Source organism: Rattus norvegicus, chromosome 7, assembly GCF_036323735.1.
Source record: "Rattus norvegicus strain BN/NHsdMcwi chromosome 7, GRCr8, whole genome shotgun sequence".
Classification (NCBI taxonomy): Eukaryota; Metazoa; Chordata; class Mammalia; order Rodentia; family Muridae; genus Rattus; species Rattus norvegicus.
The window spans coordinates 121,926,349-121,952,862 of NC_086025.1; the positions used below are offsets into that span (position 1 = coordinate 121,926,349).

At 47.7% G+C, this 26,514-nt stretch overlaps 2 protein-coding genes and 1 long non-coding RNA gene across 11 annotated transcripts in view; 2 read left to right on the forward strand and 1 right to left on the reverse strand.

Moving 5' to 3' along the window:
- Positions 1-7: 7 nt before the first annotated feature.
- Mlc1 (modulator of VRAC current 1) lies at positions 8-23,136 on the reverse strand. 6 transcript variants are annotated; one of them, XM_006242201.5, is made up of 14 exons: positions 22,886-23,136; positions 20,107-20,189; positions 19,855-19,979; positions 18,740-18,938; positions 17,454-17,543; positions 16,914-16,967; positions 16,697-16,798; positions 9,266-9,367; positions 8,774-8,845; positions 8,230-8,346; positions 6,869-6,925; positions 5,953-6,075; positions 2,177-2,338; positions 13-1,210 (listed from the first exon to the last, which is right to left on the reverse strand). In XM_006242201.5, exons 3-14 carry the CDS (start codon positions 19,920-19,922, stop codon positions 1,136-1,138), a joined length of 1,221 nt encoding a protein of 406 aa, XP_006242263.1. In that variant the 5' UTR covers positions 19,923-19,979; positions 20,107-20,189; positions 22,886-23,136; the 3' UTR covers positions 13-1,135. The 6 variants fall into 6 exon arrangements, with proteins under 6 accessions (NP_001101575.1, XP_006242263.1, XP_063119706.1 ...); XM_063263636.1 differs by lacking the exon at positions 22,886-23,136 and adding an exon at positions 20,644-20,771; XM_063263633.1 differs by lacking the exon at positions 22,886-23,136 and having other exon boundaries at positions 9,230-9,367; positions 20,107-20,424.
- On the forward strand, positions 6,058-7,838 carry LOC134479953 (uncharacterized). Its single transcript, XR_010053908.1, has 2 exons — positions 6,058-6,195; positions 6,705-7,838. It is a non-coding gene; the product is annotated as an uncharacterized LOC134479953 (long non-coding RNA).
- A 258-nt stretch (positions 23,137-23,394) lies between the features above and the next one.
- Positions 23,395-26,514, forward strand: part of Mov10l1 (Mov10 like RNA helicase 1) — a 65,300-nt gene continuing 62,180 nt past the window's right edge. For 3 of the 4 annotated variants that reach the window (XM_017595286.3, XM_017595285.3, XM_006242249.5), the window contains exons 1-2: positions 23,395-23,628; positions 25,894-26,078. In XM_017595286.3, coding sequence (XP_017450775.3) covers positions 23,469-23,628; positions 25,894-26,078 — 345 coding nt within the window. In that variant the 5' untranslated portion in view covers positions 23,395-23,468. The remainder of the gene's footprint in view (positions 23,629-25,893; positions 26,079-26,514) is intronic. The other variant, NM_001427488.1, reaches the window with a different exon arrangement.

Consider the following 26,514-nt stretch of genomic DNA (forward strand, 5'->3'; position numbering starts at 1 on the left):
GCTATGACCACATTTGCGTGTTAGCATTTATTGCTCAAGCATATTAAACTATTATCAAACACAAGGATACAAGAGACCATTTTTTAGACCCCGTTTATATGATCTTTTTAAAAAAAAAACTCTAAAATTAGAAAGTGCAAGCTGGCAGCAATCCTCCTGCCGCCGCCTCATTCTGGTCCTGAAAGTTCAAGTCTCCCAGAAGATGGCTTGCCAGCCCAGTGTGACCACGGCTCCCTACCTACCCGGTAGCATGTGGTAGAGCTGCAGAAGGCCAGAGGCCCAGTGGGCTCTGCACATAGGCAGGCGAGAATGACCTCTCATGGAACTTATGTGGGGCAGGTCCAGCTCTCTGGAGTCGCAGAGATGAAGACAGGACCGGAATCCCCAACACTGGAGATGGAGCTCTTGGCTCATACATCTCCCTGTCAGGTGCCTTACTTGCACCCACCCCTCCGTTTGGAAATGACTCTGCTTTCCATGAACCCTAGCAGAGTCGTGAGCATCTGCACGTGAGAAGCCTAGGGGGATTTTCGCTCTCTCCCTGACCCTGGCAGCTCTGTTCTTTCCCCTATCTGCCCATTGTTATCCCAGCTCAGTAAAGGCACACTGTCTTTCCAAGCACAGAGGTTCCCCTCCCAAGCACAGAGGCAATTCCTAAAATGAGCCCCATTTTCACAAAGGACCCAACTTACTATAGATTCCTTAGTTCTCTTGTCAGCCAGCCTCTGGGGTTCGGGGAGGGGGCATACAAACAATCTGTGATTCTCACAGCCAAACTATCCCCACCCTGTGGCAGGCATGCAAAGGCATGGAAGTGTCCTAAGGCCAAAACACCAGATCCTTGTGAATGAGGATCAAACCAGGAAGTGAAGAGGGCTGAAAAGAACATTGTCCAGGCCATCAGGGTCACCTCAGATGCACACAACTGACACAACTATCAAGGCCCGATACTCAACACCTGCCCATTTCAAAGTTAAGCTACTACAGGAAACCCAAAGCTCCTTGCAGCCTGGGCTGCCCTCACGGGAGGGAAAGAGTATGTTAGAAAGCGGTAGTTGCGCAATGGTTAGAGTCCATACAGTGGAACACGCCGGGAGCCAGGCAGACACCCAGACTCAGTTTCTTTATCCTGCAGTCACTGGGCCATTTGTACCACCACAGCTCTCCAGGCTTTTTCTTTGTCAAACTCCTTGAGGGGGCTTCGGACCACCTGTGATAAAAGACAAGGATTATATCACCTTAACAGGGCCGGACCTGGAAGGAAGGCAGAGTCTGTGTGGCATCTCTTGTGTTCTTGTATGTAAGCTTCTTTACATGAGAAAGAATGGGGGTGGGAGGAGACACTTAAGAGGGGACAAAGCATCTCAGAAACCCCCATCCCCCTTCTTACAGTGTGTGTACATGTGGAATGGGCTTTAAGGTGGGAGTGTGACTGACAGGAGGAAGTAGACGATGGAGGCAGACACACACCTCCAGACATGAGACAGGTGACTGCTAGCTTGCACACTTACTCTGAGCTCCTAAGATAGTCAGTTCTGGAGTCTGGAATCTGGCCTGGACAACTTACTCATCTGGCTCTGTGGCCTGCTGGTCAGGACGCAGACCCAGGACAGAGATGGGAGCCTGCCTGGACATCTCCTTGGGCACAGAACAAGGTCACTTCCTTGATGGCAGTGGGCAAGTTTGTCCAGGAAGACACTACAGGCATAGGTACTTCAGGGAGAAGGTAGGAGGCCCCACCTCAGTGTGGGGGTATCAGAATGTAGGATGGGGTGGCGGTGGGCAGGGAGAGTCCCATCCAGGTGACCGTGGACTCTTCTAGCCCACTGGTCACAGAATAGGAATGTCTAGCTACAGGAAGCCCCACAGGCCAGGCAGGAGCAGCCCTCCCCTACAGAGTATGGCATCTTCTGTGGGAGTCTGTGGAAGGCTCTTTCTGTGTCTGTGAGAGCGGAGCTTAAAGCCCTCTAGCTGTGGTATTTTTCAAGAATAAATTTGTACTCATTTAATCTTAAAAAAAAAAAACCTAGTTCAAACTTTATTTTTAATACTGCAAATAAAACAAACTCCAAAACATCACAACAAACATTGAAGGACATTAATGGAAAGACCTGTTACCTCACAAGGTCCCTCTGAGGACCCAGGATGGCGCATCCTGGCAAGGCAGGCTACTCACCTCGCCTGCTGGCCGCTCCTGGGGACAGGACTGGGAGTCCCAGGAGGCCGCCTGCAGCCGGGCGCTGACTTTGAAGCTCACACACTGGATGGCGGTGCCAGTGTTGAGTCCCCCCTGAAGCAGCAGCAGCAGCAGCAGGAGCAGCAGCAGCACATCATAGGACTACGAGGGAAGACCAAGACATGAGCAGGCCAACAGGCAGACGCCTCCCTTTGCCTAAGGTTTCAACAGAGCCAGAATACTCCCTTGATGACCACTGGGCCCTCGAAATCCAAACAGACTTTTTGCTTCAGTAATCTGAGTCAGAACATTCCAGTTAAACCAATTCTGCTGCCTTCCATTTAATGAGTAAGCGTACAGGGGACCCAGGTTGTATCCCCCCACACCAGTCCGACTGCCGTAGGGAAGACAAAGAGCATGTGGGACTCCGGTGACGCACGCTGAGGGTGAGCAAAGGTCGGGAGAGACCAAAAGTTTCAATTCTATATCTGCAGGAAATACAGTCCTGAAATTGCTTCAGTTGGCTCTGGACAGAGGGCCCTTGGCTGGAGGAAAGTCCTGGGTGGGCCCAGACCTACCAGCGAAGTGACCTGACCACCTGGTGAGGAAGAGACGAGAAAGGGGAGCAAGAAGACAGGGCGAAAGTCTGTGTCCTGACAGCCCAGGGGCCAGAGGCAATAAAACGCAATTCGCATATTAAGGAGTGTTTCAGGAATATCCACAAAGCAACTAGACGGATGCCTTTCAGCAACAGCCCACAGAAACACAGAGCAACTAAATGTTAACACACAGGACATAGTGCTGACTGGCACGACAGCGTGAGCCTATGATCCCAGCACTTAGGAGGGCCAGGCAGGAGGATGTCTGGTTCAAGGCTAGCCTGGACTATACGTCAAGACCCTGTCTCAAAAGTATTTTTCATTGACTGAGTTATTTATTCACTTTACATCCTGACCACAGCTTCCCCTCCCTCCTCTCTCCCAGTTCCCCCACCATCCCTCCTCCCCTTCTCCCCAGAAAAGGGAAGGCCTCCCATAGACATCAACCAGCCCAGGCTTATGAAGCTGCAGCAAGACTAGGCACATCCTCTTCCGCTGAGGCTAGACAAGCCAACCCAGTCTCGGGAAAGGGATCTGAAGGCAGGAGATATAGTCAGAGCCTGTCTCAAAAATTAAAAAAAATACACACACACACACACACACACACACACACACACACACACACACACGCGCGCGCGCACGCACACACACGGTATCAACACCATGGCTAAGGAGCCAGGAATGTAGCTATGAAATTCATGCATAAGAGCAAAAGCTATGTGTGTCCCCCAGAGAGGAGCGTCTGTACCTAGACGCCTTACCCTGTCTGGAAGGGAGTCAGGTGCACAGCCTCTGTCATCAGCACAGGGAAGCCCCAGTACATGCTGACAAGCCGGGACAGCCAATGAGGTATAAGGAGAGGACTTGCAAGCGGGAGCAGCCCGGGGAAAGTGTGTTGAGGGATTGAGGGAAATGTGGATTCGTTTATAAATGGGGCTTCCACAACAGCAGCAGCATCTCGAGAAAGGTCAGATTCTGTCCACGGTCACCGGGAGCTGGTCATAACAGCATATGTCTGGACATAACCAGCTCCTGACACTAGGACCTTGTCAGTCCATGGGGTAAGGTTTGAACAGCGTGATGAAGGGGCACAGAAGAGCTCTGATCCCTCTGGGTGCTAACAAAACACCAGGATAAATTATTGGGTTAAAAGTGACCCCCAACGCAGAACAGATTAGAATGTCCAATCTGCTTTGTAGGGAAGAGAGAAGATTGTAGCAACGTGGCAGCTGGCGAGGAAGGAGGCTGGCACCCCTGCTCCTCAGAGTTTACCTTGTGCTCAGCTTTGTCTTTTGAGCCACTTAGATGTGCTGTATTCTAAAATATCATTAACGTATTTTTATAATGTAAAGTGAAACAGCCCCTAATGTGGACTATATTCAGAATCCACTGGACTTAACCACTTACTAAATCAATAGCAAAATCATACACAAAAAGGGATTTTTTCATACATCATATGAGTCACTCTTTCTGAGATTGATATTACATACACACACACACACACACACACACACAGACTAGCAGAGGAGGTGGTTTCTTGGTAGCAATAATGTTGGTTTCTTGTAATTGGGGGTCATTCATGTGTCTATTATAAAGCAAAATTAAGTAGAAATGATATTAAATGATATTAAATGTTACCATATACCTCATGTTTGGACTAGGAATAAAAAGAAGAAAAACATCAAGTAAAAGACGTCAAGAGGGAAAAGAACAAAAACAAAACCTGAGAATGTTCAGCTTGAATTGGAAACAGCACAAGCACATGTCTGTAAACATAAAGTTCTGTCCAACCAGCCCTTTTCAATGGACAGACTCAGAAGTGACCCAAAGCTGGGGGAGCCCATGGAGGCAGATTCTGAGCTCTGTATCCTGCTCCTGTCTGGGTCAAGGTCATACAAGGTGAACCAAGGCTGTCTTCAGTGCCCACCTGGGAAGACTGAAGTCTTCACAGGAATGTTCACCTGGAGGGTGTCCTCTGGATGCATCTGGGTCACGTTCAGCACAGAAGGAAGAACGTCAACAATACTCTAAAAATACTAGAGGCCTTGAGAGTCCTCAATAGTGTTTGACCAACACCAAAGCTGTCTGTCTGGCAGTATGCCCAGCCCTCCCCTTTTCTTCCCTCCCCAGGAAAAGACCAGCCGTTAGCTGGTCACAGGGGAGGGGTGGGCAACAGGAAGCATGAAAAGAGCCAGAGTCTGACACCACGATGGTTTACACCTCTCCAGGCCCCTTCATGCTCCTCAGGACCTAAACAGACAAAAGGTAGGGTCACACATAGGGTTTCCCCAAACTGAACAGACCAAGGTGCAAGATGTCCTGCTCTGAAACAGTCCTGCAGGTCAATATGGGCTGAACATTAATCAACATCACGTGACATGCTGATCACCTTAGACCCGACAATGGGACTTTGAGATGTGGAGGACTATTTTTACTTTAGGGCCATCTGATTGTGAAAGGGTGGAGGGTTATCCAAGTTTCACACTCATTCCAGGTGAGTGTGACACTCGTGTTTCCATCAGTCCTAAGCATGTGGGGTGAGCACTAGGACAGCTGCAGGGGCATCGCCCTGGAGCTGCACAGCCTTCCAGTGCACACAAGAGGTTCCTCATAATACACTGTGGAGGGAAAATGCTCATCCTGGACACAAGTACCAAACCTCCAGGATGTCAATCCAGCTGTGTGTGTGAGCCTGAGGAAGTCCTTAAATGTGCTGGGAGCCCAGAGGTAGCAATATCCTACGTGAAGGGCACAAAGTCAGAACGCTTCCAAGCCTCAGATGCCAGCGGGCTGTCTGGTAATGTGACTACCGACTGAGCTTGAGATGCCCCAGGGGTAGTCAAAAGACAGAGGGAAGCCCCAGTCACGGTGAAGGAAATGAGAGCCCATTACAGGGCTGAGCTAAGACAGGAAAAAAAAAAGCAGGGAAAACCAAAGCAACCAGCAGAATCCGGAGCAGCTGACGGGGACAGAATCAACTTGGAAAAAAATCAAATCAGATCCCACTTCATTCCACACACAACCCACCCCACCCGCAGTGACCTGGGCAAAGCCCCTTTGTTCAGGTGGGTGCCCACTTGTACTGGGATACAGCAGGTCCCCCACAGCCACCTCCTCGGGCCCCTGTCAGTAAGTGGCTCCGTTTCCAAAGAGTTACACAATAGTGCGGACACCTACTTTGATGTCTGGTGGGTAATCTTTAAAAATCTCCACGATTCTCATCACGCTGAAGGACAGGTATCCAGAGGCGGTGAACAGCAGTGGGGACGTAAGGCTGCTGATGGTGATCAGGACCTCCACCTGACAGGGAAGCAGACAGTTGGGTAGTAGGTGTGGCCAGCATTTACCTGTCCGAGTGTTTGTGAGGCAGACCGGACCACTATGTGAGTCTTGATAAACTGCTCGCTCACTCAGTGCCAGGTATGACGGAGTTTTGGAATGTCACATGTAAGCCTCTAATGTGATTTAAAAAAAAAAATCAGGGGGCTGGGGATTTAGCTCAGTGGTAGAGCGCTTACCTAGGAAGCGCAAGGCCCCGGGTTCGGTCCCCAGCTCCGAAAAAAAGAACCAAAAAAAAAAAAAAAATCAGGGGGCTGGGGATTTAGCTCAGTGGTAGAGCGCTTACCTAGGAAGTGCAAGGCCCTGGGTTCGGTCCCCAGCTCCGAAAAAAAGAACCAAAAAAAAAAAAAAATCAGCTCCTGTGTGCTACTCAGTTCTCCCACTCTTCAAAGATCTGTTCTAACCTGCCCCTGTGCCAGGACCGGACAACCCAGCACAGACTCATTTGCAGATCTAAGGCCAACAGCTGCTCACAGCTAACCAGACTCACAGGAAAGTAGATGGGACTGAAGCACTGGTCTCCTCCATCCCTTGCTTAGCAACAGGGATTACTGGCTTCCAAACCTAACGTGTTTGTTCCTTGTTTTCAGAAATAGCTGGGCCACTGGGGCCTCAGGACAGTTGTGGATCCTTTCCTGGGCAGTGGATCCTGCCCTGGTCATTCCTACTGGTCCCCCATGGCCTCTCCTAAGCTCTGTTGAGCTACACCCAAAGTGTGACCCGTGGCATAATGGAAGGACTGGGCCTCACCTACCAGACATTTGCTGGGACATTCCGCTGTCACATGGCTGGCGATGGCACTTGGAAAACACTGGGAAGAGAACAGAAAAACTTACAGATTGGTGTTTAAAAGGCCAAATCCTCAATCTGTGTTCCTGCCCTGATGATGTCACCATTCTGTCTAGTAGGAGACCAGGGCTGCCTCAGGCTGCGCAAGTGTCCTAGGCTCCCGACGGCCTCTCACAGGTTTGGTAGCTGCTTGTTGCTCAACTGTTTGTCTCACCAGTCGAGTCTCCTGTAGAAAGGCTACACGAATGACAGTGACATCCCACGCCCCCTGGGATGACCTTGGTGACATCTGTCATGTTCTGTACTCTCTGCTTTCAGCCTGGTCACTTGACCTTGTGCTGCACTCGGGCAATGGAGTGCAGTGCAGTCTGCAGCACCATTCATTTGTTCCAAAAGCAATAGGAAGAGAGATCTCTCCGCTTCATGACCTAAAACCCAAACTGGGGTTTCCTTGTGCCTCCTCGTCCAGCTCTTCACCTCTGGCACCTTCATGGACTTTCCTGAGACATGGACCCTGAGCTTCACACGGGTTTTTAAAATATAATTGGTATGGTGCTTTGGATCTGCTGGGCCCACAGGAAGTGGCGCTATGAGGAGGTGTGGTCTTGTTGGAGGAAGTTTGAGGTCTCCTATGCTCAAGCTCCACCCAGTGTGTGAGAGCCTCCTCCTGGCTGCCTTTGAATCAAGATGCAGAACTCTCAGCTCCTTCTCCAGCACGATGCCTGTCTGGATGCTGCCATGTTCCTGCCTTGATGATACTGGACTGAATCTCTGAACCTGTAAGCCAGCCCCAATAAGTGTTGTCCTTATGAGAGTTGCCTTGGTCACGGTGTCTGCTCACAGCAGTAAACCCTAAGACAGTTGGATTTCTTAGGAAAATAGTTAAGTAGTATAATACTAGTAGTTAAAATAAAATTTCATTCAAATACATTTAATCCTTGGTTCCAAGATTCTTTAAGGGAGGCGTCTCTCCTGTGTGCTTTCTTTATTTAAAAAAAATTATTTTAGTTATATGAGTCCACGGTAGCTATCTTCAGACACACCAGAAGACAGCATTGGATCTCATTACAGATGGTTGTGAGCCACCATGTGGTTGCTGGGAATTGAACTCACGACCTCTGGAAGAACAGTCGGTGCTCTTAACCGCTGAGCCATCTCTCCAGCCCTCCTGTGTGCCTTCTTATCTGAATGTTACCAACATTGTGAAAACAACAACAACAACAGCAAGAAGCAGACATATAGGGTCTAAAGAGGGAAGCCCAGAACTGTGGATGCAGCCATGTCTAGCTAGCTATACATGGACAAGAACATACAGGAATTACTTACAGCCACTAAAATCCAAAAGAACGTCACCGAGAGATGGGGACCTGAGACAGCTTCCTCTACATTTAGAGCGATCACCCCACCGAGGACAGCCGAGACACCAGCAATTACTTCTACCACCTGGAGAGAAAAAAATAACACGGGTACCTTGGTAGGCCACCACACTGGTGGGAAGAGAAGAGACACCCTCGAAGTCCCAGAATGCAGTGTATAGATACAGCCTTCCCCAAGGCAGGCCATGGGCTCAGACCCTCCTTTGGTCTGTTCAGGTTGACAATGGAGAAATCACTAGACAAGGCCAAGGAGGTGGATGGTGGTGGGGGCCCCACTTGACCCACAGTGAGGCTCATTGGCAGAACCTGACTGGAATGAACCTGGAGTTCCCGTAGTCATTAGCATCCCCACCCCAATACATCAGGTGCACATGCTCTGATGACAGTGCCTGGGAGGCTGAGTCAGGAAGGTCGATGGTTCAGTGCAAACCTAAGCTATGTAGCCAGACTGTGTCAAAATGAAACGAGAGAAAGAAGAGGGAGGCTTTTCTTACAGAATAGGACTTTAGGACCCGAGCAGGAAAAGTCACTTCATCCAGAATGTTAGTGCCATCCGAGATGGAACCCTGGAGAAAAGGAAATCCTCATGGAGCCATGGAATGCGGGGTCTGGGTGCTGGTTGCTATGGGCAGGAGTTATACTTCTAAAAGCCTCAATGTTACAGCCCTTCAGTCTGGAGGAACAATTCAAGTGCAGACATTTTCCCTGCATGTGGACATGTCCAGTCAGTGCCACTGGAGCTTACCAACAGTGTTAGCAGAACTGGTCTTCCAGTGACTCTCCTGAAAGCAGTGCAGGATGGGAAGGGCACTGGAGGCTGTGTAGCTGTACCATCTCCTCTGTAGGCTTGACTAACAGTCCCTCAACCCCTACCTGCCCCCTCCCACGAATGGCCTCCCACAGCCAGACCCAGTCCCCTCCCACACATGGCCTCCAGCATCCAGACCTACCTCAGGGGCGTGAGGGGGTAGCTGTGGGAGACCCACCTTCTTCTTCTTGCAGGGCTCCTCACTGGACCGGGCCGAGATGATCACCGTGGCAGCCATGAGGAGCTCCAACAGCAAGAGCAGGATGAGATTGAAATTAATCTGCAAAGGGAACATCCCTCAGCCATGCTGGTCCTTTCCCCCAGAAAGCTGCCATCTTCCTTTAGCTGGCTAACCCGGTTCTGCTCTTCTTGTCCCAGGGCAAACCTTGTAAACCATGGGCAACACTGTTTCTCTTCTGTCTGGTCTACTTTTTGATTTGGTTGACACCTCTCTCCTCCCACGCCCCCCTCCATTGCTAAACTTTTTGATACTTAAATTTATGAATTAAAATTCATTCATTGGAGCCAGGTAGCTGCACCCACACCTTTAATCCCAGCACTTGGAAAGTAGAGGTAGATGGATCTCTATGATGAGTTCAAGGCTAGCCTGGTCTACAGAGTGAGTTCTAGGACATAGCCAAAGCTATACAGAGAAAACTTGTCTTAAAAAAACCAGATATATATTCATCAGGATGGGGTGTCAGTCATAGCATGCACATGGAGGTCAGAGGGCAAAACTTGTAGAAATTATGTTCTTCCCCCTGTGGGTCCTGGGGATTGAACTCAGGTCATCAGTCTTGGCAGCAAGCACCCATATCTGCAAAGCCATATTACCAGCCCCAGGTACTGTTTTTAAAACTACTCTTACTGAATGGTTTATTTGAGAATGTGCCACGGGCCTCTAGAAGCTGGGGTTCCCTCTAGAAGTCTCATCTGGGCAGGAAATCGCACACCCTGACTGAGTAACTGGAACTTCATGACTGCAGAACTGGAATGAGGCAGATCGAGAGTCCAAATCATCGGTTAGTCCCAGGACAGTGGCTCACTACCAGCACTGACATCTGGCCTCACGTCTCTGTGACTCCTAGGGAAATCGTTTGCAATGTGTAACTTAAAGGGCCTCTAGTTTCCAATATCATAAAGCTAAATATGTCAGCATCTGTGGAGTAGAAAGTGATGCTCACCTGCCCACCACTGGCTTGCCTTCCTGATGACGCCCGCACCGGTTTATCTGGTAGATTCTTTTATTCTGGATCTAGAAAGGCTTGTAAAGCCTCTTCTGCAGCGGAACACATTGTCAGGTAACACACAAGGCAAACGGAGTTTGTGTTCCTGGGCCTTAGTCGCTTCTATTTTGCTCATGAAAAACTAATTTTTAGTCCCTTTGGAGCAAAACTGCATCTTATATGAATCCTTTGAGCTGTGTCTCCCTCCCCAATCTAAGCACACACAAAACATGAATATAGCACGAACATAGCATGTTCAGCTCCATGTGCAGTTCCCAGACACTGCAAACACAAGGCTTGGGGATGACAGAAGTACTTTGAACAGTTACATAACTGTTGACACTTGCAAAACACAAGCTGGCATGCACAAGGCCTGGAATTTGCTCCTGGGCCCTGCAAAATTAATAAATGAATAAAAATGCAACTGGTATTCACTATGCAGTCCTAGGAAATGGACTTGAGGTCTCCTGCATGTTAAACAAGTACTCTACCATTGAACTATGCCCACAGTCCTTTTTTGAAGCAGGCTCACTGAGTGGCTGAGGTTAGACCTGTAGTCTTGAACTCACAGTCCTTCTGTCTCAGTCTCTCAAGTTGTGGGGATTATAGGTGAGTACTGTGGGTGTGGTTTTAAAAAGAAATTTGTAAGGGAAAGACTATACAGTAATATTTGACTAACGGGACCTCAAAATAAACAAAATAATGACTGGCTTGCGTGAAGAAATACATAAACCAACAACGACAGATTAAAGAATGTAACACACTTTTCTCAGAAGCTGAGTAATCAAAATCACATAAGAACTCTTATCCAGTAAGGTATGGTGATGTGCACCTAATTCTAGTACTTGGAAGGCAGAGGCAGGCAGAGCTCTGTGAGTTCAAGGCCAACCCGGTCTACATATCAAGTTCCAGGTCAACCAGGACATCAGGGCTACATAGTGAGACCTTGTCCCACCAGAAACAAAGCAACAGTAACAACAATAACAACCAGCAGGCCTTGTATATCCAGCCTTGCCAGACCCAGAAGCACAGAGCCAAAGACAACGATTTTAGCCCTGCTCCAAGGTCCGGTCACCCCCAGGAACCATGGTAGAGAGGACTGGTAGACACACACAGCTTCCCCACATACACCCAGTATAGACTGAGCAGCACAAAGTAAGGGACAGATCTTCAGGAGCAAGGAGAACCAAATAGCAATAAAAATGAGAATTTTCATCAAAATCTAGCGGAGACTACACCAGAGTTGAGACAAACACTGTAACCAAGTGCATTACCAGACTGGGCGCTTGCTAAGTGGGAGGAACTGAGATTCCTGAAGTCAGAGGCAGAGTGGACACAATGTGTCAAGTCTGTAAGGGACTGGGTAAGAAGTCTTAGCAACTGCAGAGATGCTCAGGCAAAAGGATATGAAATGCGGGCCAGGTGGCAGGCCACTTCAAGGATGGGTTTGAAGTGGGCTGGTGTGATTAGCAGAAAAGCCAGCGCTCAATCGAGCTGAGCCCAGGAGCGTGAGCAGAGCTTTCCAGCGGTGGTTTTCTTGTGTCTCGGGTGACTGACTGACCGGGCCATGTGCCTGCCGTGCTTTGGTCTTGGGGTGCTCCTTCTTTTATAGTCCCAGTGAAGGGTCCCATCTACTGTGTCTGAAAAGCTCATGTGCCTGGTGTTTCTCGGAGAGTTCAGGTGCCATTTACCAGCTCAGATAAATCACTGAACAATCTGTACATCTTGGGAGGAAATGAGAGGGTTTTTTTTTTTAAATTGTGTAAACAAGATGTAGATTGAGTCATTCTTTCTTGGCACTTCTAACCAAGCTGGAGTAGTGGAGGCCAAGGCTGTCACTTTATCAGAATGGGGATAATCCAAGGGGAGGCCCGGCCTCAAAGAGGGCACTTGGTAGATGTAGGGTAACCGAGAACAAGCCACTTCACCAACCAAAAGTGAGCTAAAGTGTAGCTGTTCCCCGTGAGCTGTGAGTGAGCAGACACACAGGAGACCCTCATGAGGTCTGCCCTATCAACATTCCCTCTGAGCTGCCCTCATCTCAGGACTATATGAGGCCACACCCCCGGCCCCTGCTGTAAGTAATACCAATAAATTCGTTGGTTCGCCAAACTTAGGTCTGTAAATGCTTGTTCTGTGTCAGGTAAATGGATGGTTCTTCTCGTGTCTCTTGGAAGAGCCATGCAGACTAGTCCTGCTGTGAAGAAGGTGATATGTTCAACCTGAGTTGAGCGCGAGGACAGGTAACTGACAGGGAAGCCAAGCCTTAGCAAGGTCACAGGCAGGAGAAGAGTTTCCAAAACTATCTGGATGAGGAGATATGGATGAAAACAGGAAGTTGTGCCTGCCTTCCTCTGACTGGGAACTGCCAGTCAATACATCTAAGGCAGTGAGGTCAAGGGACACAGCCCCTCAGGCTGGTAGTGAGGATGTCTAGTAGAGAGATGCTCTGAACTAGCAGAACACTGGCATAGCCTGTGGCAGAGACCTCACTCCTGGTATTCAATGCCCCATGTCAGCTGACTTGGAGAGTGTGTGCCTTGGCGGTGAAGGATAGAGTCCTTTCCCTGCTGGTGAGATTCAAGCTCCCACTGTGGTTTGGAGCTTCAAAGATAGTGAGAGAACACACCAACTGTGTTAGTCAGGGTTCTCTAGAGCAGCCGTTCTCAACCTGTGATTCTTGACCCCTTTGGGCCTCAAACAATTCTTTCACAGGGGTCACCTACAATCTTCAGAAAACAGATATTTACACTGTGATTCATAACATTAGCAAAATTACAGTTAGGAAGAAGCAACAAAAATAATTTTATGGTTTGGGAGTCACCACAACATAAGGAATATATTCAAAGGTTGATGCATTAGGAAAGGTTGAGAACCACTGTCATAGAGGAGGAACAGACTGAGTAAATGAATGTGTGTGTGTTTGTATGTGTGTGCATGTGTGTTCATGTGTGTGTGCATGTGTGTGTTTGTATGTGTGTGTGTTTGTATATGTGTTGTGCGTGTGTGTGTGCATGTGTTTGTATGTGTGTGTTTGTGTGTGTGCATGCATGCAGGTGTGTGTGTGTGTGTGTGTGTGTGTGTGTATGTGAGACTTATCTATGCTTTACTAGAGTGACATAGCTGTGGTCAGTGTAGTCTAGCAGACAGGCCAAGGATCTAGTAGCTGTTCAGTCTATGAGACTGGATGTCTCAGTATTCCCAATCCAATCTAGTGCTAGAATCCTAGAGAGCTGCTGGCCTTTAGTCTATGTTGGAATCCCCACAGAGTAGGTTCTAATATGAGCAAAGGAATATCTTAGTAACAGGACAGATGAACTTGCCAGCACAAGTGAAAGAAAGCAGGCAAAAAAGCAAAGGCTTCCTTCTTTCTTGTCTTTTATGTGGTCTGACACCAGAAGGCATGGCCCTGAGTTACAATAGGTCTTCTAATCTCAAATGATCCAATCCAGCAAAACCCTCTCATTGGGACTGGAGAGATGGCTCAGCAATTAAGAGCACTGGCTGCTCTTCCAAAGGACATGGGTTAAAAATCCCAACACCTACATGACAGTTCACAAGTGTCTGTAACTCCAGTTCCGAGGATCTGATCATCCTCATACAGACTGTCAGGGGCAGAACACAACACCAAGGTAAATAATTTTTAAAAAATTTAAAAGAAAAGAAAAATCCCTCACACTTGTCCCAGCTTGCTAAGATTCCAGATATAGTCAGGTTTGCAGCCAAGATTAGCCATAACACCAACCCATAAGGAGAGGTGGAGAGCAAGAACAGATGAGTCTTCCGTCAGGCAATAACAATGTATAGACCCAAAAGGTTTCCCAGCACTTCGCAGAGACCAGAGGATTTGAGGAAGGGCCTAAGGAACAGTGAGATATAACCCACACAGAGGGAGCCATGTTCCTGACTGTCCAACCATGTCATAGCTGTTTCACTGCTGTTTCATAAGGGCTTTGTATGTCCTTGAATGAGGCATAGTTTCTGAGCAGGATTGAGCCAAACACTGTGTTCCTGAGGTTTCCCTACCTGCCTCAGGCAGCTTTTATGATTGGCTCAATAACCATCAGGTCTCAGTATGGTAGGAGCCATGGAGGGCCTGGTTTTTTAGGGAGTCTGATACGTGGCCCGGGTGGGACCGAGGTTCTACAGATGTAAGCACCAGGTGATGTTGGGGTCAGTCCATTGCTACATGGACAAAAGCTGACATTTTGTTCTACCTATCTTTCAGAGTTCAGTCATCTGTGGTTTGGGGGCAGGGGTCATTTGTTTAAGTTTGAAGTCTCATGCCATGGCTCTTACCTCTCATGGACACTTTAAAATAAAATTTATTTATCCACTTTATGTCTATGGGTATTTTTGTCTGCATGAATGTCTGTGCACCAGAAGAGGGCATCAGGCTCCATGGACCTACAGTTATAAATAATTGTGACCTTTGCATGTGGGTGCTGGGAGTTGAACCTAGGACCTTGGAAGAGCAGCCAGTGCTCTTTTTTTTTTCTTTCTTTTTATCGGAGCTGGGGACCGAACCCAGGGCCTTGCGCTTGCTAGGCAAGTGCTTTACCACTGAGCTAAATCCCCAATCCGGCAGCCAGTGCTCTTAACTGCTGTGTCATCCCTCCAACCCCTTGTGCAAGCATCTTAGTCCCAGGTGTGCCAGTGTTTCTCCAAGGTTTGCAGTGGGGGTGATACAATGTCTTCACTCTAAGAAAAGATACATACAAGTTCCGAATGGTTCTCCAGTGGGCCTGCAGCTGTCACCACAGAGTTTCCCCAGGCATATGCTGAACTATCTTACCTGTGGTTTCTTCTTCCTCGGGCACCAATTTCTCTTAGATTCTGGCATGTTCTGTCCCTTTTACATCACTTCTGCCCTCAGGGTGCTCCTGTGCTTGTGGAACAGAGCAGTCTCTCCTAGCTGCACCCTCACAGCTCAGAGCTCATCTCTGAGGGCTATCTTGACACTTGCTGTAACCAGGGCACATCCTGAAGCCTTCATTATGATGTGACTCTGGGCTGACTGGATCTATGACAGTTCCTGTAACTCCATGCCCAGCCTACTCTTCTATTTGGATTGCTTTCTAGTAGTTTTGGCTGTGGAAGGACATGTCCCCACCTGTCCTTGAGGAGTCCTTCTCTTCTTTGTGTTCCCCTGAACCAAGTCCTAGGCAGACTGCAGAAAGGAGCTGGAGAGGAGTCTCTCACTGTGGCCTGCATTGCCTCATGGTCTCACCCTCTATTTGTTCTGAATGTCTTTTAATATATATGTTATTTACCCTCTCTTGGTCTCCATGGGCACCAGGCATACACATAGTGCACAGACATACATTCAGGTAAAACACCCAACACATAAAATAATTCCTAAAAGATATATGTCATAGTTTTTCATCTCTTCTTAGACATATTTCCAGGGACTTTACATGTTTTGTTTGGTTTATTTGTTTGTTTGTGTTTGTTGGGACATGGTCTCATATAGTCCAGAATGTTCTCAAACTTAGCTATATAGCCAAGGTTGGCCTGTAAGTCCTCATCTCCTAAATGCTGGTATAACAGCCATGTGCTAACGTACCCAGCTCTACATATTTAGTTCTGTAAAGCATCTGTGTGTAAAGTGTATCTTCAACTTTTGTGGTGCAATTAGTTTTATATTTATGGTTCATATCCAGCATCTTCCTACATGCACTCGATAATCCCAGTGTCCAGTTAGCAGCCTCTCTTCTGCACACAGCAGCCTGGATATTCCTTGACTTTTTGTTCTCACAAGATGAGATACAACATCCTTATTCCTGATGCCATTTTTTTTCATTGAGTATCACAATTTAAGTAATTTTTTCTTACTTTTCTTAGTGGCACATAAGATGACAGAATGTCTTAAAACCAACAGCATCGTTGATTTGATGAAATACAGTAGTATGTTACTAGTTTGTGTTGTATGTGTGAGTGTGTGTGTGTGTGTGTGTGTGTGTGTGTATGTGTATGCGTCTCCATGTGCTTCATTGATTTGATGAAATACAGTAGTATGCTGCTATTCTGTTGTGATGTATGTATGTGTGTGCATGTGCCTGTGTGTATGTGCGTGTTTTGACATATATGGGAATAGGCTAAACTCCAGAGCACTGAATAGGCTAGAAGCATGTGCTCTGTGCAGCACACAGTCCGAGCTGCATCCCAGGCTGTCACTGCTGGGAAACAGACACTAAAATGTCATCTACAAATAGATTTGTCCAATGGAATAAACTCAGAGTTCAGTAGAGAGGATTCAGAAATATAGGAAAACTAGGGCTTACCCCTGCTCACTGAGAGCAGCATCTGACCTCAGAGGGAAGACAGGACTCAGGTAAAAACAGAAAACCCATTGTGACCCACATCCCCTTCCAGTGACTCACATTTATGGCTGAAGGATTCAGGATCAATTTGCATCCAAACCAGATTAAGCACGTAGTGGTAACAGCGAACGTGGAAACGAACAATATCTGAAAGTTGGGAATCTGGAAAAACAAAGCAGGAGGCATTTCCTTTAAGTAAAGACAACATCTGCTTTCCACACCTCCATGCTGCGGGTGTCTCCAAGTCTGCAGAGGCTGTTCTGAAGGCTTAACTTACCGCACTGACATTTCTCCTCCCAACAGCGAAGCTCACGATTGCTGAGGGGATGCACTGTAAAGAGACCAGAACCCATGTGAGCCAAGAGTTCACCTGGGTCTTGTGCCCTGGACGTGATGCTAACCCTGAAACCATGCATTGCTTACCAAGTGTGGCCCGGGGTTAGAGCTCTTGCCTACCCCGCTGAAGACTGAGTTTTTATCTCAGCTCAGCATAAAACTAAGAAAATCGTGGGTTACAATGTTTAAGCTTCTATAATAGTCCGAGTCACACAGGCAAGCCATCTTTGTTAATCTACCAGATACAAGGAGCTCCCTCAACCCTAAAAGTCTCTTGATCACATTCAGGAGAGCTAAAGCACCGAAACACCTCAACTTGCCAGGGGCAAGTCTCCTGAACAGGAGTCAGACCTAGTAAGTTTCAAAACTATTGGCACAAGTCAGGAGAGTAGTTTAAAGAAACCTATAACCCCCAGATTGCAGGGCCTCGGACCCACAGTGGGAGGATTATGGTGCCGATGTGGCTGAGGGGTTTGCTTACAGAGCCTGCTGCACAGCGCAAATAATCCATCTCGGAGGGGAACACGTTCCCCAGATAGAGCGAAAACCCAGAGGTCACGAGAAGGCAGCTCTGCAAAAGAGCAACATAGTCTTGGGTTATAACGGGCTCTGTCTGATGAGACACTTGACCGGGCAACACCCAGCCTTTGGTGCAAGCTCATGTTTCCCATATCAACCAACAGTCTCCAGGTTATTTATTTTGCCTATGGCTGGGTCCTGTGTGACGGCAGCTCCTTTTGGCAGGACCTGCCCAACCCGAGGAATGCATCTCCCCTTTGCCACCCGTGGTGCCAGAGTAGAAGCTAACAAACTTGTGGGGTGGGGAAAGGAAAGTATTATCGGGGGATTCGGGATCCAGGATCAGAGCCTGTAAAACAAGTGTCCGCCTACTGCCTCTGCAGAAACTGATCCAAAATGGAACCTGCCAAAGGTCTAGAGATGTGGAAAGGGAGAGGTTCCTGTCTGAATGTTCTCAGACTAGGGCTGTGCAAACCCAACTCCTTCCATAGAGAAATGCATACGTCCGGGTCCTCTGGTACTGTGCATGCTCAGGGCCAAATGATGCTTTAAGCATCCTGATGGATTACCCGCAAGACTGTGTACAAGTGTCCCGGCATCCCATATGCTACTGCTTCACACAGGGGTAGCATGGAACTGCTCTCTAGCTGCCCAACTTAGCCCTTTCTGTGGTCCCCCACAGTCCTCATAGTCCTATGACTTCTGTAGCCCTTCCTGCTCCATGGTCCTGACCCCAGCCTTGGCCACAACTCTTGTCAATCACTCCATAGAGCTACCCTGAAGCATGAGGTTGGCCTCCAGCCTTCACAGACCACTCATGTACAAGAGTACGGGGGGCACGTGGTCACAGGTAACCCATGGTCTCGGGATGTGTACAGTTTAGGGGCATAGCCCCCCCCCCGGCGGAAATTGAGCAAAGTAACTAATAAAACACAAACAAAAGAAATACTACTGGGTGGTGGTGCACACCTTTAATCCCAGCACTCGGAAGGTAGAGGCAGGTGGACCTCTGAGTTTGAGGCCAGCCTGGTCTACAGAGGAAGTTCCAGACAGCCAGGGCCACACAGAGAAACCCTGTTTTCAAAAACTGGGGGAGGGGGGAAGAAAGAAAGAAAAAGAACAAGAAAGAAAACAAGAAAGGGACAGAGTGATTCTCAGTCTATCAGGTTTATACTCTTCCACATACCATGATCAGCACTGAGGGAACATGGCGTTTTCTGTCCTCTGAACCAGTATTGAGTTACTCACCCCCATCAACACAGAGAATACCCATGTCTTGTAGCTGAAGCACGGAGGCAACCTCTTCGTCAGCTGCAGGTCCTTGGGCTTTGTGTCAGGGGTGTAACTGCCTGTGTCCTGCCGTCCTGCATCCTGTCGACCCCTCTCCAGTGTGGGCATCCGGTCATAGCCCAGCTCCTCCCTGAACTGCCCCTCCCGTGTCATGGCACTGGAAACAGGCATGGTACCGAGAGTGACACACATCCAAGCTGAGACTCATGAACAGACTCAGACCACCACTCCCTCCTATGCAAGGAAATCATCACGGACTTTGACAAACTGAAAACTCTCCCATTGCAGTAAGTTGTTACCAAGAAATTGCTTCGAAGTTTTTCTTTTTCTTTTTTTTTTTTTTATTAACTTGAGTATTTCTTATATACATTTCGAGTGTTATTCCCTTTCCCGGTTTCCGGGCAAACATCCCCCTCCCCCCTCCCCTTCCTTATGGGTGTTCCCCTCCCAACCCTCCCCCCATTGCCGCCCTCCCCCCATAGACTAGTTCACTGGGGGTTCAGTCTTAGCAGGACCCAGGGCTTCCCCTTCCACTGGTGCTCTTACTAGGATATTCATTGCTACCTATGGGGTCAGAGTCCAGGGTCAGTCCATGTATAGTCTTTAGGTAGTGGCTTGGTCCCTGGAAGCTCTGGTTGCTTGGCATTGTTGTACTTTTGGGGTCTCGAGCCCCTTCAAGCTCTTCCAGTTCTTTCTCTGGTTCCTTCAACAGGGGACCTATGAAGTTTTTCTTTTGAGACAAAGTATCACTGTGTGGCCCAGGCGGGCCTTAAACTTTGGTGTGGGCAAACACTATCATGTCTGGCTTAAGCCAACACTTTCTTAAAGAAATATGCTCATCCTCTAGGGCTGGGAACTTAAAAAGGAATAACCCCCTAACTCTCGATATAAATAAAAAGGCTCAAACTCAGCTAGATTCAGCACTCATCTTCAGATATAGTACGTTTCAACTTCCACCAGCAACTTTATGAGTCCCACATAGAGGGAGGGGGGCTCCAACTATTCAGCACAAAATGGAAACATGCAATTGCAAAAGACCCTCCTACTTAGTAGTTTAACGTCTTAATGCTTACCTCTGCTGTGGTCCAGCCGTTGGGAGAGCAGGCCTCTGGGTGATGGACTTCCAGCAAGAAGTATTCATAAGTGGAGCAAAAGCTCAGCCAAACCGCACTTCAGCCAGGGGCCGGCACACAGCGTCCTGAATTTCAATGAGGAGATTAAGGGAGTGGATCCTAGAAATGTCCTCCTTGATTGCATAACCAAGGCTTGGAGCTTGCCCAACACAAGAAGGAAAGGAAGAGCCCTCGGTCCCACTCACCGCATACCTAGCTGGGTGGATGTCTTTGAAAAAGAAGCATTACTGAGCATAGAGTCCAGCCCTGGAAGTGGATCCTGACCAGCCTTGGGCCTGGAACAGAAAATGACTCAAAGGTCTACATCCTTTTAAGCCATCTTTCTTTGTCTCCCATTATTCCGAGACAACGAAAATCTCCTTCGTCCGGCCACATAAACCTTTAAGTCCTTGATTTTGGCAAGGCTGGCCCCTGAACTGCCGGGAATCCCACCATGGGTTCCCATGGCAGCCCCAAGGATTGGCAGGAATGGTCCCAGTGCACCCTTTATTTCTGCTCACTAGGCAGAGAAAGGGGGCATGAATGTGCTTCGTTTGCCCGGAGACATCGGCCCCCTGGCAATTACAGCAACAATTTCTTTGTGCACATTGCAGAAAGGCTCGGCCCAGAGTACTAGGGAAAAAACAGCCGCTTTGAACAGCAGAACCCAGTGCAGCCTAGGCTCTGCCACTGGTTTCTAATCAGGGATGGTTGGTTATCCCAGTCAAACAAGGATTAGAAACAACTTACCCAGGGCTGGAGAGATGGCTCAGAGGTTAAGAGCACTGGCTGCTCTTGCAGAGGATCCTGGGTTCAGTTCCCAGAGTCCATATTAGTGGTTTACAATTCCAGCTCCTGCATGGCAGGCAGTTCACAATTGTTTATGACTCTAGTTCCAGGGGATCTAACACCCTCTTCTGGCCTCTGTGGGCATAAGACACACACGTGGTGCACATACATGCAGGCAAAGCACCCATACACACAAAATGAGAATAAAATTAAAGAAACAATTCACCCAAACTGTTTCCTGAGACATCTAGAACTTCTTTCAAATGTGTTGAGGAAACTCCCACTAAAGTGCGCAATAAAATTCACAGAAATGGATCCAACTGGATTGAACTATCCTGTGATCTCTCTCTCTCTCTCTCTCTCTCTCTCTCTCTCTCTCTCTCTCTCCCCTTTGTTGTTTGTTTATTTGTTTTTTTTCAGACTTGGTTTCTCTGTGTATCCCTAGATGTCTTGCAACTTGCTCTGTAGACCAGGCTGGCTTTGAACTCAGAGATCTGCCTGCCTCTGCCTCCCTAGTGCTGGGATAAAGGTGTGCACCACTACCACTTGGCCCTGTGGGGGGGGGGGTTGGAGGGGAAATGTTTAGCAAACATCATCACTTTTGTGACTTTCAAAAGTGTTTCCCTCTAAGAAACACAGAGAGGGAGAGCACACTCTCTGAGCTCTCCTCACTCCCAACTTACAAGGCTTGTATGCCATGTCTCGATTGCTGCTGAAGCACTAGTTCCCAGAGCATGCCCTGTGTTTCAGTAGAATCTTCAATCAACTTCCCTTTCTCTCTCTGCCCACTGAATATTTACAGGCCATGGGTGTGTGTGTGTGTGTGTGTGTGTGTGTGTGTGTGTGTGTTCTGCTGTGCCATCTGGCAACACGTTTGTGTTTCTCTGCGTGAGATGTGTAGACTTCAGGGAGACAGCAGAACTAAAGGCACAGAGGGTAGGCCACCTCGTAGGTGTCAAGGCCCTGGAGCATGCAGAAGCATGGACGAAGGAGGGCGAGCTGAGGATTCTGGGAAGTAGAATGCAGAGACTATTTAAGTACAATGCACCTGTGGGTGTGGAAGCCCACACCACGTGTGTGTCTTATGCCCACAGAGGCCAGAAGAGGGTGTTAGATCCTCTGTAACTAGAGTCATAAACAATTGTGAACTGCCATGCAGGAGCTGGAATTGTAAACCACTAGTATATGGACGCTGGGAACTGAACCCAGGATCCTCTGCAAGAGCAGCCAGTGCTCTTAACCTCTGAGCCATCTCTCCAGCCCTGAGTAGTCCTAAAAGCCAGGACTACCAGGTACTGTGATAGAAAATCTGACTGGGGTACCTAGCCAGCATCTCCGAAGGTAACTCCAACACTATACATAGTCAAGTCCTTTATTATTTTCCTGTGTATTCCAAGTTACACACCCAAGAAGGTTTTATGACAGTCTCTAAATGTTTAAGGAGCACTCCCATCACCCCACCACTTAAGAGTGCAAATTAAACTGATATGATGTACAAACAAATGAACTTAATCTAGAACTAAATTAGATCCTTAACAAACATAGCAGAATACATGTTGTTTAGGACACACAGAACATCTGGTGACGGAGATTCAGGAAATCAATGTACACTCTTTTTTTTTTCTTCTTCTTTTTTTTTTTCGGAGCTGGGAACCGAACCCAGGGCCTTGCGCTTGCTAGGCAAGCTCTCTACCACGGAGCTAAATCCCCAACCCCTAATGTACACTTTTGATAAGGCTTGTGCTTTAGTTTGGAGACAAGGTCTCATTATGTAGCCCCTGGTAGGCCTAGGACTAACTATGAAGACCAGACTAACATGGAATTCACAGAAACCTGCCTGCCTCTTCCTCCCAAGTCCTGGGATTAAAGGTGTAAATAAATTGCTAGGCCCTGACAAGATTTAAAAATGGAAGTCATCCATCCAAATTTTACTAAGACTAATTACACCAGTAGCAGAAACTCTCTGAATAGTCTTTTTTTTTTTTTTTTTTTTTTTTTCGGAGCTGAGGACCGAACCCAGGGCATTGCGCTTGCTAGGCAAGCGCTCTACCCTAAATAGCCTTATATTGACAACATGCCTGTGGAGGTTGGGATGCGCAAAATAAAAGTCAAACCGCAAGACAAAAGTAAAACTGCAACTCAAATTGTGTGGGATACATCTTAACCAAAATTTAAAGAGAAGTCTATGGTTTTAAATGCTTACTTAAAAACAACAGGCAAACAAACAAAACCAAACTTCACGGGTTTGTAGCTCTGTTGAAGGAATATTAAGCATGACATAGTAAGAGGTTTTGGACCTCTAGCACAGCCTAAAGCATCGTGGTAGTGTGGGTCTGTAACCTCCGAACTTGGAGATTGAGGCAGGAGGATCAGGAATGCAAGAGCATCCTTGGCTACGTCGTGAGTTCATAACCCAGGTAATGTCCATTCTCAAAAAAAAAAAAAAAAAAAAAAAAAAGTAAAACTGTTAATGTTAACTCCTAGGTGAAGTTCTTTATCTTTCTACTTAAGTAGATTGAACAGAAACGCCAGCCCTAGCTTCACGCTGCACTCGTCTGGCACAAAGCTCCACCCTCTCTTCCAGACACTGCGCATGCCAAGCCTCTTGCCGCTTGCACGAGGAACTTCGTGCTCCCTCACGTGCTAACCGCCAACCTCTCGTTGCTAACGGTCGTGCCTCATGGAATACACAAGGACCCCATTGGCTGAGTTTTATGATAGGCAGGCGCAGGCGCAGACACAACAACCCCATTGGCTGGGTTCTACAGGCGCATGCGTAATGGCCTATGGGAGGGGGCGGTGGTGTGCATTGGAGAAGCTGGGGCGGAGGTGGAGGCCGAGTGGATATCATGCTGCGCCTCGCAGCCAAGCTGGTTTCCTTCTTCTGGAGGAGGGAAGACATCCCTGAGGAGGAAGTCGGGCAACCAAGGCAGGAGCTGTCGGAAGGTAAGGGTGCATGAAGCACTCAGCAGGAAGCCCTTGGCAGACCTGTGAGGTGAGGTGGGGCGGGGCTGTGACCCCTTAGGGTCATGCTAGAGTACAGGGCTCAGGCGCTCCCTTCCTTTAGTGGTTCGAGAACAGGCCTTTAGAAGCTTAAGCTTGGCCCTCACTTCTTTCGCAAACCCAAATGAGCTGTATCTCTTAGTCATTTTCTCAGAGAAAAAGGTATGTGATTTTGCACGTGTGCCTTATTACTCTTGGATCAGTCCCGTGGCTTCCTCATTCTCCCTTGCCTTCATTTTGCATGTTTTTGTGCCACACAAGGTAACCAGATATGCTGCACCTCTCTGCTTGGTTTTGGTTCCCACTGAACTCTGGAAACGAGCATTCCACCACTTCAAGTTATCCTTCCCAAAAGAAATGAAGCCATCCCCCTTGGATTCTTTATTATACCCCGGCTTCTAATTCTGGCGTTTCTGAAGTAGCAACAAAAATAATTCTATGTTTGGGGATCATCACAAGACGAGCTGTATTAAAGGGTCGCGGCGGTGGGGCTGGGGATTTAGCTCAGTGGTAGAGCGCTTACCTAGGAAGCGCAAGGCCCTGGGTTCGGTCCCCAGCTCCAAAAAAAAAAAAAAAAAAAAAAGAACCAAAAGGGTCGCAGCGGTAGGAAGGTTGAGAACAGCTGTAAAGAACAGTGGCTTTCAACAACAGCCTGAGCTCCGGTTTCACTCCAGAATTACCAGGTTGCCCCTCCCTGGAGCTCAGATCCACGGCTGCTGCATTTCTTTCTAGTTTTCCTTTGGCATGAGAACTTGGGTTAGTGGCGCCCTGTTGATTTCTCCATCCTCTAAAAAGAGTGAACTTTCCTACAAGAGAAGCTAGAAATAATATTTAAAAAACGGAGTTGTTGAGCACAGCATGGTAAAGGCCTTTTATATTTAAGCGTGCTAATTTCTTTCTTTCTTTCTCTTTCTTTCTTTCTTTTTTTTTTTTTTTTCCGGAGCTGAGGACCGAACCCAGGGCCTTGTGCTTGCTAGGCAAGCGCTCTACCACTGAACTAAATCCCCAACCCTGCGTGCTAATTTCTGTAACAAAATATAACCCAGGGAAAATAATGGCGAAAGTCCGAAGCAGTGGTTCTCAGCCTATGAGTCGCGCCCCTGTACAGGTTCACATGTCAGCTATTTGCTTTATGATTCATAGCAGTAGCAAAATTACAGGTGTGAAGTAGCAAGAAAAATAATTTTATGGTTGGGGTCACCACAACATTAGGAACTATATTAAAAGGTCACTGCTTTAGAAAGATTGAGAACCACTGTAAAAAAAAAAAAAATTAGTGGCTTTCAGCAACAGCTTGATTTCCAGTTTCATGTTGTGTCATGTGATCGGGGTACTGGAAATTTTGTCAACGAGAGGTCACAGGAATGGTGTAGTGAGGACTCAAAGATGTTGTCCGCAGCTCCAGTTCCTAACAGATCGCCAAATGGCCAAGTTACTATGCTTTCTTGGAGTAGATACACTTTTCTATACCCCCAGTATTGTGTTTGGAACCTTCTTAAGGCTGTGGCTCTGACGGCGATAACAGAAAATAGTACACACGTCTAGGACTCCTCCTCAGGTGCCTGTGTGAGCCTGTGATGTCCAGGGCCCCCTAGCCTGTGCCAGCCCTTCAGAAGTCTGCACGTCACACATATATTCTGTTCTCCAACAGCCGTCAGGTAGTGAGAGCTACCACGCTCAGGGTTACACGTGGTGGAAGAGCTCGAGTCAAACCAGCCAGTGAGGCTTTGGAGTCAAAGCTCTCCCCACCATGTTCACTACCCGTGCCCCCTCAGAACCTAGAATTCTGTTTCAAAATCATTCTTCCAAGCATATCTCAGTAGCAGCTTCTCTAGTTCAGCCTGTTAAGTTCCTGCCCCCCATGAGTGCCCAAACCGCTTTTCTCCTATAGAGTTTAGTTGTAGTGGGATTTGGGACTTGCCCCCGCTTCTCCTTTGTGTGTGTATAAAGGAGAGAGGGGGAGAGGGAGACAGACAGACAGACACAGAGAGACCAACCGACGGACCATGTGCATGTGGTACCTCCAGAGGCCGGAAGAAGGTGTCAGATCCTCAGCGGCTGTAGATGGTTATGACCTCCTCCCATGGTTGCTGGGAACTGACCTCGGGTCCTCTGGAGGAACAGCAAACACTCAGAGGTACCGAGCCATCCTCTCTGGCCCTGGGAATATTGTTTATATTAATAAACCTCCTTGCTCACGTGTCTCAGGTGATACCAGGTTGAAAACCGTGCAAGGTGTTGTGACAAGGTACTGCAGTGATTATGGCATGATTGACGATTTGATCTACTTTTCCAATGATGCCGTGACGAGCAAAGTGCTTCTGAACGTTGGGCAGGAAGTTATTGCTGTGGTTGAAGAAAACAAAGTGTCAAATGGACTGAAAGCAATCAGAGTAAGTCTTAGTTTATAAGGGACAGTCACTCTTCACCATGAGTCACCATATTAACTTCTCAGTTGTGGCCTAGCCAAGAACATAGTGAAGTGTGCCTGTGAGTGAGGAGGGGGAGCTTTGTTCATTATAGTGATTTCATTCATATATATATATATATATATATATATATATATATATGTATAGTAAGTAGAGTCACAGACATTTGTAATTCAGAAATCAGAGTTTTCCTGTAAGTTTATGCTATGACATATACTAATTAATGGTCTTTTTATTCTCTAGTGTTTCTAAAACTGTGTTTACATTTATAAAGATTGGCTGAGTGAGGTAGCACACACAAGATCTCTGCGACTTCTAGGCCAGTCTGGTCTACATAGTGAGTTCCAGGCCAGCCAAGGCCTTATTGTGAGGCCCCCATCTCAAAAAAAAAGTTATAAAG